This window comes from Lonchura striata, chromosome 5 (genome assembly GCF_050655825.1).
Source record: "Lonchura striata isolate lonStrDom1 chromosome 5, ASM5065582v1, whole genome shotgun sequence".
NCBI lineage: Eukaryota > Metazoa > Chordata > Aves > Passeriformes > Estrildidae > Lonchura > Lonchura striata.
In genome coordinates this window covers 33,184,279-33,197,440 of record NC_140707.1, presented here as the reverse complement: position 1 = coordinate 33,197,440, position 13,162 = coordinate 33,184,279, and the positions used below count along the sequence as shown (strand labels likewise).

Here is a 13,162-nt window from a genome sequence, read left to right as displayed (position 1 = left end):
AAGCAATTGCCTTTACCCTACTGTTTACAAAAGATTCAGGTAAACTGCTGGTTTGTTGATACTCTTCTTAGCTTGTGATAAAACACCTACATGAAATCACATCAATTCTACATTTGACAAAGTAACTGGAGGGATCACCTTGTCTTTTCAAGGACTCCCACACTACCTACACTCCTGTGATGTAGCAAACCATACTCACACATATTGTGCTCCTATCAGCAAAAGAAACCCAGCTAACCAACATGGCCAGAACAGGCTTAAGACTTTTGAAGCAGGAGACAGTTACTTGATGTTCCATTGTCATGACTGAATTTCAATAGCTCTGTAATTAAAAGTTCATGGTTCTCCCACAGGGCTGTACTCCTAAATTGAATATCTCCTAAGCTAAGTATGTGAAGCTCGCTTAGGATCTAGGACAGCATTAGGTCATAGAATCATAGAATAGTTTGGGTTGAAAGGGACATATAAAGGTCATTTAGTCCAATCCCCATGACATCTTCAGTGAGGTCAGGTTGCTCAGAGCCCCATCCAACCTGGCCTTGAATGTTCCCAGAAATGGGGCATCCTCCACCTCTCTGGGCAAACTGCTCCAATGTTTCAACATCTTTTCTTCTTTATACCTAATCTAAACCTACACTCTTTTAGCTTAAAGCCATTGCTCCTTGCAACATGCCTATTACACAAGCCCTTATTAAAAAGTGTCCCCATCTTTCTTACAAGCCTCCTTTAAGTACTGAACAACCACAACAAGGTCTCCCCAGAGAGACCTTCTCCAGGCTCAACACCCCCAAGTGTTCACGTCACAGTGTGTGCAGTCACAGGCCTCTAACAATCACAGAATAACACACTGAACATGTTCAATAACCATCATAAGTTCCTAGAAAGTACACACACGCAAGCACCGTCTCATGTAGTGTATCTACAGCAAGCTAGAAGATATCTCAAGCATGCAGCAACATAGCCCTAGTCAGACAAATAATAGCTTTTGTGAATTAGTTTCAATAAACTTCAGTATGAGAAGAAGTTAGTAGGCATGTCAAGACAAAACACCACAATGAAAGATTTAGAAAGATCAGAGACAAACCTAAAACACCAATCTCCAGGCCTTCCAATCCTGCTTTGATCCCATTATAAATATCTTCTCTGTCTCCAAAGTCTGCCACAATGATTTTTGTTTCCACTTTGTACTTCTCCCCTAGAAAAAAAATCAGTTTTGAAAAGTTTAATTTTGAAAATAGCTTACCATTCAGATATTAAGACTGTACCAGTTATTAGGTTTCACAAAACATTTTAAGTAGCTAGCATTACACATTTCCACCTCTGCAAAAGGAATCCTTGAATTTTAACGTTACCTGCACATAAGTTCATGACATTAAGCCACTTCTGATGAGAACACAAATTCTCAAATGATTCTGCACATTTTATTTGTAAGGGACAAGAAAGGTGGCAAGACAGCAAATTATACACTTCTGCATAGAACAGCAAAAATGGAGAAATCTGGAAGCACATGTACACAACAGTTTTCACATACAGCTTGACAAGAACTTTTTTTTTCAACTTAAGCCAAATGGCAAATTAATTGCTTCAGACCAAGCAAAACAATTCTGTATTGCCCTCCATTTTCATTCTTACTTCTGGTCTCATAAAACTTTTTGAATCTTTAGTTTTTTGAACATGTACCAAAAAGGGAATGTGTGGGTGAACAAGAAGAGCAGAACTTCAAATTTGATCATTCCAAAGCCCTTCTGATGTGCTGTCATCTCCAGCCTTACTAGAACAGGAAAAATACATGTAGGCAACTACATTTCGCAAAACAGAAGGAACGTAGTAAAAACACTTCACATAAAAAGCAACTCTGCTTTCATCAAGCTAAATTATATTGAATTAAAAGCAGTACAATGTCCTCTCAGACTTCAAAAGAACAGAACAGTAGCTTAATATTGCAGCATCTCTGCACTGCTGCACCCGACTCCCACCCTAGCATTCCTTAAGGGACCTGTATACAGACTGAGAAGGATTTTGCCCCCAGAGCCATTCATAAAAACCAGTGCCATGTTAAAGGAAAAGAATCATTCACAAAAAAGATTAGAAGCAGCCAGATTCCCATGATGCTCCTTCCCATTCAAGGGAAAGCCGTGACTCCCATGATCCTGCCATCCATTCATGCAGAATCATGAATCTACTGAACTCACTGGTTTGCTGGCTGTGTCCCCTCCCCCCCCCCCAATATCCCTAATGGCAGATGAAATTATTTCTGCTCCTTTTCCCATCCTCAACCTCTTCATCTCTCCTGAACAGCTGCATTGTTTAAAAATCCCCTGAGAGATGTTGCTATGTCAAATGACGACGTAAATAGCATTAAGCCCCTACTGCAGCAGCAGTCTTATGATCGCGTCAGAAGAAAATCAAGTTCAGCACTGGAGGGGGGGGCATAGAAATAGTCTATTTTTGAACACAGTTGTTCTAATGTTTAGCACACACATTTGGTTTTTTACAGGACACAGAATTAAGGGAAACATTAGAGGCTCATCTCATATGTGCAAATGGACTGGATGGGCAAAGCCTAAGTCACACACTTTGCACACGTGCCATTTTTAACTGTTTTGTGGGATCTGCAGCTGTTGTCACTGCCACTCAGATGCTTTGTGAAATGCAAGGTGCTTAAAGGACCCAAACACCATTCTCACAAACTAGCTCAATTGGTACTGTCCTTTTTATACTAAACACTCTTCATTAGGATTGTTACCAATCCATCTTCAAAGCTTCCTGAAATCACTACAGAGATACTGAAAAGACAAGGTAAAGACAAATCTGAGTACGATAAATAATACACACATTACTATACATAACACTATAAATAGAAAGCAAAAATAAAGTGTTCACACTACTATTTTTTAAGACCCTTCTTTGAGCCTTTAGAAAATTAGCAACAAGCCATTACACTTAGGGTAGATAAGCAATACTCCTATAAAAAGCTGCTGCACCCTTTGTGGGCAGAGTGCCCAGTACAATGTATAAAAACGTGAGAAGTAGAAGGCTGCCCACTAATATAGCCAGAGGACAAGGTCTTTGTGCAGTTGCTCATACAAACATGCAAGGTTGTCTTGCCCCAGCAGACACCTCCAGCTGACCAAACCTTCCCTCCCCATTTCACAATAGCTTTCAGATATCCTGTAACTTTTGCATACCCTCTGCTCTGTCCCAGAACCTGCAATAGCTGGGAGGATCCCCTACCTCAGAGAAAAGACTATGAGACACACCTGAAAAACCAAAGGACAATGCAAATAGCATTAAGTCACTTCTGTGCAAACTTGGTCTAGTAGTCAGAGCACGAGGTGCAGAGAAGAGCAGGTGTACTCTGCTCCACATGAAAAAAATGGAAAAGGGAATTTCCGTGATCTTAAGGATTAAGATGTTCTCAAACAGATGGGCTACAACAGAGAGTAGAGCACATTCCTATTTTATCTGCCAAAAAGACACTGAGATGTAGAGTCAGAGGAAGAAACAAATAGTCTGTCCTTATCCAGGGTATCTAGGAATGTCTAGGCTACTGCTGTCCAAGAGAAATCTGAAACTCCTTAATGGAGCTTTCAGCTCGAGGACCACGAGATACTTGAGAGCCACAAGGAGTGAAAGGAGGGTATAAGCCAGTTTTTGCAGCCAGAGCTAGAGGACCTGAAAGAGCTATTTACCTGCCAGCATGTCCAACATTCCTGATGGTATTTTGAAAAGTGGATCTGATGTTTTGTTTTTGGAACTGGTATTTCAAATGCTCCTTAGCAGGAGATTAAATATTACAGCACCATGTTGCCAATAGTTGTGCAGCAGTCAGTCATCACCTACCCATAGGATGGGAAAGGAAATTCAGTAGATTTCCTTCACAATTCTCAATTCTGACACACTAGTGCCCTAATAATCTCATTTACTAACAAATTCAGGTGAGACCAGTATTGACCCTACAAATAAGTTTTTTTAGCCTAAACATTCATATATCCAGCTAATTTACAGGGTCAGTATTACCTTAGCCAAGACATCTGATAATTTAGCAAGATACCAACTGTGGTCAACAGTATCTTGGTAAACCAATAAAAGCAGACATGATCCTCTGCAATCACAGCATCATTTAAGAAGCTGTTGACCATGAACAAATTTTCACAGCTGTGGAAAGGCTGAATGAACCAACACTCCCAATAGTGATAGAGCACGCTGGTATAAACACTGTACAAGACAAAAAGATGAAGTGAACTTTTGCAGAAGGTACTGGGATGTATTCTTCCCAAGATCCAGAGAGCAACCCAAGAACACAGACTCCAGAGGCAGAGGCACAGTGCAGTCTGATACAGTGGTCATACAAACAAAAGCAGTATATAAGATACCCACTGAAAGGGAAACATAACTGAAAAAATGCCTATATTTGCAGTGGTAAAAGAACTATTGACTCTCTGAGACATGTTCCCATTGTGCATTTCTGCACAATACAGGATGAGACAGTCTGGAAACAAATACACTATTTAACTACATTCTTCACACCATCAGAAGTACAAGCACTTTCACATACAAGCCCTTGAAGGACACACTACCTTCAGTATCCTCAGCAAAGGACTCCAAATAGTGTCTGAAACCTTGGCTAATGTGTTACTTATTCAAAATAAGCATAAAAAAACCTTACAACTATTCTGAGGAACAGCCAAAAGGACAACACTTGCCTGATTTCTCATCTAAGATTGTCAGTTACAACATCAGTACGTGAAGCAAAAGCTTAATTAATTCTAGAGGCTAAATATGTCCGACTTACAGGAAACGCATCCAGTCTTGCTATGCAAGGAAAACACTAATCTCAACTATTGGGCAAAATAGGGTACACCTTGTCTAGTAAAAAGATTCATTTGCGAAATAACACCACATTACCTAGAACACCAGGAAAAAATGATCACACTGCAATTAAAAAAAAAAAGCAGAAAGCACTGTAGAAACTACAGTGAGCTATGCTCTAAATAATAACAAAAAACTGTAAAATGGTTAGGAGGCAAGCATTTTCAATTTTTTTTTAATTCGTTATTAAATATTTTTAAGTTTGCAAATAATTCAAATCAGCAGCCCTCCTAAACTGAAATCTTGGTTCTTGGCTAAGAAAATGCTAAGGAAGTTTTCAGACACAGATAAACTGGACTTGAAAGAAGGTATCCCAAGAGGAGCAAGCCTGTGTACTTCAATGCAACAGCATACAGACACCAGTTTGGTGGTTAGGAGAAGCAGCTCAGTTTACCCAAGAGAAGCAGTGTGAGGGTGTCTGCCACACAAAGTCTTGCTGGGACACAGGAAAATGACAAGAACTTAATCCCTAATTAAGTAACTGAACCATTAGTTCAGTTGAATTAGTTCCTGAACCACCTATTTCAAAGCAGTTTGCTGGAACAGCTTGAATTTGCACCAAGAACATTGAGGCAGATCCACTCAACTTTGCAACAGAGAGGTTCGAGATACAAGTCCCACACTGTAAACAGGTAATGGAGATGGCTCTTCCAAGATCAGGGAAAGAACATTAAGAACTCTTGCTAGAACTGAAACATTTCACCACTTTACATTCAAAGCCACATATAAATATTGTCATCACAGTGATATGGTATAACACAACTGCTTGCAGAAACAAAAATTCTCACTTGGTCTTTGGCTTCAGGACAGTTAGAGATTCTAAGCAGTAGAAAAATAGCTCTCCATTTTTCATCATACAGGAGAGGACAAATTTGTTTAGGTAAGGAGAATCAACTACATCCACAAATAAAGATGCCATCTTTCCAGTATCACTGGAAAGTGATAAAAACTCATCCTAATCCAGCACCCGGTCTCCAGAAACAGTTTGTACCCTTCAATAGAGGGTAAGAAGCTGAGAGATGAAAGCAAAACATTAAACCCCCATGCTTTTTAGTACTCTATGCAGGACAGAGATGAAGAACTTAAGACTATAGAGTGACTGCTGAGAGCTCTACAAAGTATTTGGTTGGTTTTAAGGGAGAGCCATTCATTTTGGGAATGTATCCAATTTGGGACTTTCCAGAGTTTGCAGAAAGAACTCACAGTGTCATGGATGGATGGAATCTGTTTTCCAGAAGTACCAAGTACTTCCAGACTGGTGGCAGCAGACTGTTATTACACAGTGATATATTCACCACATAGAAGCACATTAAAGTCAGCTGGGTATAACAAGAGCTATTTTTTTCTGAACATTTTGAAGGGTGAGAAACTCTAAAGCCGAATACTGATAACCTAAGAAATTGCTAAAAGGAAGCTCTGTTGCACCTGTTGCAAAGGAAGGCTATACTATTACTGCATAGCTTAAGATGCCTGCCTACAATTTAACAGTACTTGCTGTTTCCATAGTTTTTTTTGAAAGCACATGCATATAAACACTTGGTCAAGGCCCTAGGAATAGGTTCCAATTCCTTTCATTCAAGTACACACGCAGGACTTTCAGGGAATTCCTTACATACTGCAATAGTTGCACATGAAATCTCATAGAAACACCTTCCTTAAAGAGGGTGAATATTTTTTAAAATCCAATCACATAAAACTGTAGAGCAGGTAAAACAATGACATACATTAATTTATTAATTTAAATGTTCTGTTAACTTTAAGTTTTAATATAAAGTCAGTTCCTCAGTTCTAAGCTTTCACATATGACTTCAGCTCTCCAAGCCAAAGTCTACAAACTATTGAGCCATTGGGATGTGTAAGTTTTTAATGTGTATATACAGTACTGGTAAACAGAGGGAAAACACACTTTATTAATAGTTGCCTCCATTTGCTCTCCTCTAACTTCCATTACGTCAAAATACATTACGATTTCTAAGACACACTAACCAAGTCAGAAACACATTCTGAGCGACGCAGGATCAATCAATAAGGCCATTCACCCAAATATTATGCTCAGCATCGCAAGCTTTTCTAAATCAAGCTTCTTCTAATTACCAAGCTAACTAAAAACACAAAATCAAGCAGCCTGTGCCGAGCAGCTGCAGAGGCTGACAGCCGCCTGGCAGTGTTTGCAGAGGCCGCGGCGCTGCTCCCCACGCTCCCCTCGCCCCGTGCCGGGTGCGGGGGGCTCCCAGGAGCCGTGATCCCCCAACATCTCCCGGCACCGCAGCCTCAAAATCTCCGCTCCTGCTGGGGCTGCGCTGGGAGCGGCCAGGGCGCGATCCCCAGCAGGGAAGCACAACGCGAAGGGTGGGAAGGTTGCTATTGTGTACTAGGCAGCACCTCAAACTCCCCTTCTGTCTCTCCTCTTCCCCCAACACTATTTTCAACCCCCACACCAAGATATTTTTTTATATTCATTGATGTATTTGTTGTTACTAAGCAATTTTTAATTTACTTAATCACTTTAGGAAGGGCATATGGACTATTTCCTATACTTCCTGTAACATTTCCTTTCCCTTAATGCCATTATCACATATGACAATGCATACACCTGATATGTGGATATACGTAAACATGAATTTTGCATCATTTTTTGCAAAATGGACCCCAAATTCTTTGGCCATATACTTATTAGAACAGCAATTATTAAAAAAAACCACCTTTTTTTCAGATTTAGGCTCAACAGAATGAATTTCAGAAAGACCAGAAAAAATACACTCTAAGAAGAATTTAGTGTCACTTATAGAGACTGAAAGGTGTTGTACAATAGATTAACAAAAAAAACCAAAAAAGCATCCTTACTCTCAAGTCAATTTCAAGACATTTAAGTCAGTCACTCTACTTGAATTAAAGCAAATTTCAAAAGGGAAACAAGTTTCTAAGGTAATTCAACATTATCTTTTATACCTCCAATTCAGCACCCACAGTAATACATTTGCTGTATCCAAAAGTAAGGCACTTAAAAACATAAGTTTTCAGGGTTCTCCAAGTTTTCAGGGTTCTCCAGTGGAAGTGGCACATGCCTAAGGAGTTACAGCAGGCATATTTTTAACCAGTAGCTACACATACTTGGAAATTGTTTATTTCTCATATTCAAGGATTATTTTTTTTAAGAATTTGTTGCGCAGAACAAATCAACTGAGTTTCCCTTCTCTATGAAGAGCTACTAACTAGCATTTTTTAACTCACCACAACATATTCCTGAAAAAACATAGAAGCAATTATCAGCATTTCCTCAGTAAAGAAGTCTATCAGGGATTTTTACAGCTTTGACAGATAAAAAGGACTTGATGTAATGGAACTTAACCTGCTAAAAATGTGACATTAGACAAAAATACACATTCATAGAATAAAGTTGCAGAAGGAAGACAGCACTGTTTGCACCACACAGTCCTTTCTTGTGCCAAAGAGAGACTATTCCCTGCAGAGACACTTAAAAGGCCTAATTTTAAGTCTCTTGGCAATACAGCTTCCACCAGTTGGCTTAAACTAGATTTTCAAAACAGACTTTCACCCAATCCAATGTGAAAACAATCCAATACTTATCTTTTCATGTGATGTTCAGCTTATTTTACACTGAAAGTGGTAAGCAATAGATTGCAGCTTACATGTTAACAAAAGGTGCTTAAAGGCCCAGAGGCTCTTGTTTTGGCATCCCTAAAGGCTTATGTTGGATGGGTTGTTAGCAGAGACAGGCATTATGTTTCTGAGTATTACAGAAAATGCAGTGTATCCCCACACACAATTACTCCCAGGCGGAGGCAGCAGTGAGGCTGTAAACATTCCCCAAACAATTCCTGGTTGTTCAAGTCTGGGTTTCAAAAGTACCAAGGAAGTTAGCTGCCCATTGATCCAATTAGCTAATAAGCAAAACTTTAAGACTCAAGAAACCATTCAGTCCCAGAGTTAGTCCTGATCGTACAGACACAATATAGAGTATGTGAGGAGAGGAAGAGACAACTTCTGCTGTGTTTACATTCAGACTAGGAAACCCAAAATAACAAATTCACATTTAAATAATCTTCATACAGTCCTTTTCCTGGACTTTGTCAGATTACAAACTATTAATAAGTATTGCATAGGAACACACTGGGAGTGAGGTTCACAGCAAGCACCCTCTTTCTGGAAGAGGCTCACTCAGTCCTGCCAGGTGTGAAAAAGGACCATCTCCTAGAGCTTGCCAGCTCACCTACTGCTTTGTGGAGCCTCTAACACTGACCAATAAATTTCCTGGTTTCTATCCTTAAAACCACCTGTGATATGTGGCCTGTTACTCCATATGCTGACAGATGATCTGGAAGGATAGCACTAGTCATCTGCAGAACATTTTACTTGTGGCTTGTCCTACCAGACTGCTACTTCAAAACTCTCCTAAGAGGTGAAGTAGTTCTAGGACTGCATCCTGTAGTTTGCAAAACGCCTGTCAAGTGTTTCTCTCCAAGTATTCTGCTCAATTTCTTTAAATGAATCCAGACAAAATATCACTGAAAAAATTCAAGAGAAGACAATAAAAGAGAGGCAGGGGTGCAGGGGGAATCCAGCCAAAAACACAGAAGCAAAATTCTTCTTAAAGAAGAAAAAAAAATTAAAAATGAGCTCCCTTTCCAACTGCTCTCTCTTTTACATTAGGGTTCATCTACTTAATTCATTAACAAATTAATAAAAATTAATTCCGTTTGAATCCTCTGTCTGCTGTCTACACTGCCTGCCAACTGCTCCTTTAGTAAATGGCTCACACAAGGCAAACCAAGAGAACTTCCTTCACTTCATCCAAAGGAAACTTTCTTCAGAGATTAAATCTAAGAGCTCATTCAGAATCAAAGATCCTCACACTACAACCTTATTCGAAAGGTGACTTCAGTGCATCAAAACAAGTCTAAAATACTTGAAGCTATTTTGTCAAGTTCAAGAAATATACAGGGATTTCAAGTATGTCAACCTGAACCTGGGTCAGGTGATAGAAGGCTGCAAACACATTCATTTACCTTAAAATACATGACAAAAGGTCAGAATTCACTTAGTCTTCAAGTTAAGCTCAGGCAAGCAGATCTTGTCATTTCTGTGCAAGAAAAGTAAAAAGATGTCCCCTTCCTCTCAGAACTTGTCTACATTTCAACCTCTTCTATTAAACACAAATATTCTTGCTTGCTTGCCAACTCTAAAATGTGAGGAGGACTTACAGGGGTGCAGCAGGAGGAAATCTGAGTGCCAGGACAGAGATGAAGGAGCCGAGTGCTCCAAGGGAGGTGCAGGTGAGCATCTGCAGGGGTCACATTTGTCATGGGGCCATGGCCCATTTGCTGCTGTGGGTCATGGTAAGGGACAGGGCTCAAGCACAGGGGTCAGCATCAGGTCTCTTCAGGATGCTGCCTACAAACTGGTTACCAAGAAAGCAGAAGAAAACTGTAAAACCCACCTGCCTAGGAAATGGGGAAGAAACATTTCTGGCTTTGGCACCACATCCCATTTTTGTACTCAAAAATCATGCCAGAGTAGTAAGAACACAGCAGATCCTGCGTATAAGCATGACAGCTATCACTTTACAATATCCAAAATCTTAGGGTTAGAGAGTAGTTCAAGATGAAACTACCATGACCAAGCAACTTAGATAGACTACACACTGGGCTGAGGAAATGTATTGGAAAGAAATAGCTACACAGATTTTAATTGCAAAAAAATCTTTATTTCCTTATAGAAAATAATGAATTTTCTTATAGACATGTAGCAGAATCCAAGTTTTGGACATTAGTTCCCAAACAGTATGAAAGATTTACAGTGTATTCCAATTAAATGTTAATTTTTGAGAATATGTTGGAAAAACAATTTATTTCTCCCAATTCAAACAATTTAATTTTATCACCTGGTTGTATGTAACCCTAAACCACCCACTTTAAAGCAGTAAATAGGAATTTCCTTTCATTACATAGTAACTGATGAGAAACTCAAAATCTGCCAGTTGCTTTTATATGCACTCACCTACAAGTAAGTAGCTACTTACACTTGTAAATAGAAACACCAACAAGCAGTAAGAGTTTTTTCCTGGCTCTTGCAGCTCATGCTCAACTTCATGAAGTGTCCTGTGAAGGTACCAGCTAACAATGGACACCAATACCAAATTCTCTTGACAATTTCCCTATAGACAAACTGAAGTTTTTTCCTTGCTTATCTGGTCTGCACTACATTCTTCATATTGCAGCCCTAGGTAATGAGTTTATACAGCAAAGTAGTTCTCAATTCTGCTCAGAACAAACTTATCCAGTGCAGTCACTGAAGCTCTTCTGCCTGCAAATCCATGGTTCAAGAACCAACTGCTGGCACAGAGCACCTGAGATGTCTTGGACTATCTTCATTATTAGATACAGAAAATCAAGGAACACTCATTATGTGGCACTCAAACAACTGTCTCCATTCACAGAGAAATTTTCTTCCTGATCCTCCCTGAATGTTTGAAAGTGTTTAACAATACAATGCAAAAGACACTTCAAAAAAGTGGTGGAACAGTGAAACAGCATGAACTAAACTAGACAAGCATTTTTTACAGTGACCTTAATAGTCTGTGCTTGTGCATGACAACTTGATTAAAAGATCAAATATATTTCCATAAAACTTGTATAATTCCTCATAAAGGTTGTCCCTGATGACTGAAGAGGAAATTCTAAATTTTTTCTTCAGTCAGTGGCCGATACTCTATTTCTTACGGAACAAACCGTAGAATCTCTCTTTTATGGCAAATCCTACAACACTTAAGTACTCTGAAAAAAAAAACTTTAAAACATGCTTGAAAACACATTGAAAAGTCTTATAAAATCTTCAACAACTTATAATTAACCCACTAATTTTTGCTGCTCAAACTGAGCTGCACATTCAGAACATCTGGTGTTCCTGTAACATCAGTTCAGCCACTTTAATGTGCATATGCACATAAAAAAAATCAGCTCCAGGTCAGCTGGCATTTAACATGCAGAAAGACATATGAGTATTTCCCTTATGATGGTGGTTATACAACTTGTATTTTGTAAATAGATGTCACTCCTAGTAGAAGTCTCCCCTATGAGCAGACGAGTCTTCTGAAATAGAATGAACACACCTGAGCCTTGAAACCCATGTCATTATTTGTGGCAGAGTGCATCTATCCATTCAATAGGATAAGCATGAGACTGATTAATGAAAAAGAGGAGGAAACTGAAAACATGCACCGAATCACACAACTCAAAGAACTGGAATTAGTTAAACAGCTATTCTTCCTTTAAGTGATTAACAGTCATTACTCAAGAGGAGCAATCTCGTGCCACTTTGAAGAACAATGGACCACCATAAAGAAGTAAAAGTTACCTTAGAAGCCTGCAAGGGAACCATTTAAGTAATTACAGACTTAGCATTAAAAAAGTCACCCACCTTATATATGACAACATCTGAGCAGACTGCAGATACCACATAAGACTGAATACAAGACAATTCTGTCCAGCTAAAACCTAGCAGGATCTGAAAGTGCAACACAGGCTTGCTTGATCATGCAGACTATCCTAATCCTTCAGTATATGCCACGATGAACAACGTATACTTTTCAGTAGCTCAGTGTTGTCAAAAGAAGTGTTCTGAAAATCCAGCATGAGTCATCTCATTTCAGAATGGTTTAGGAAAGGAAGCAGGAAAATGTTTGGGTGAGGCCTAGCAATAATTATGTATTACAGGCTGCTTCACGTAGGGAAATGAACCTATTTTTTTAATCTGAAAACCTCCCCCAGCAGCTATCACGTAAGTGCTGAAGCTCAAAGCAGATTTATCTGTCTTGTCAGCATCATGCTTAATTCCCAGGGAGAAAGAGATAACTAGACTGTTACAGAAAGGGTTAGGACCACTTTCAAGAAGCTTGTCACTTCATGCATAGGTGTTTGATTCCAGAACAAGATTATTTGTAGAAACTTCTTTCAGTTATAGTTTGACTTAGCAAAACAACTTTATGTAACGTTGCTAGAAACGTGACAGCACATGCCCACACAAATGCAGCAAACTAACATCCAGCTACTGCAGTGAACCACCAAAAAACATCACATTGGTGTAGCTTCTTTATGTACTGGCAGCAAGCATCAGCAGGTAAGACAAGTTGTCTGAGCAGTGACATCTACTCTGCTGCATTTACACTGTCACTGGATTGATCACAGTGTCTCAGGTTGGTTCACACACTGCAGTGGCAGCCTTAAATGAAGGGTACTAATGAACAATGTCAATTATTTCCCAATCAGTGGAA

At 39.4% G+C, this 13,162-nt stretch overlaps 1 protein-coding gene across 1 annotated transcript in view; it reads right to left on the bottom strand.

Moving 5' to 3' along the window:
• The window catches only part of HSD17B12 (hydroxysteroid 17-beta dehydrogenase 12), an 81,226-nt gene that overhangs the window by 31,416 nt on the left and 36,648 nt on the right, over positions 1 to 13,162 (bottom strand). The window contains exon 4 of the mRNA XM_021533222.3: positions 1,085 to 1,195. Within this exon, the coding sequence (XP_021388897.3) occupies positions 1,085 to 1,195 (111 nt within the window). The remainder of the gene's footprint in view (positions 1 to 1,084; positions 1,196 to 13,162) is intronic.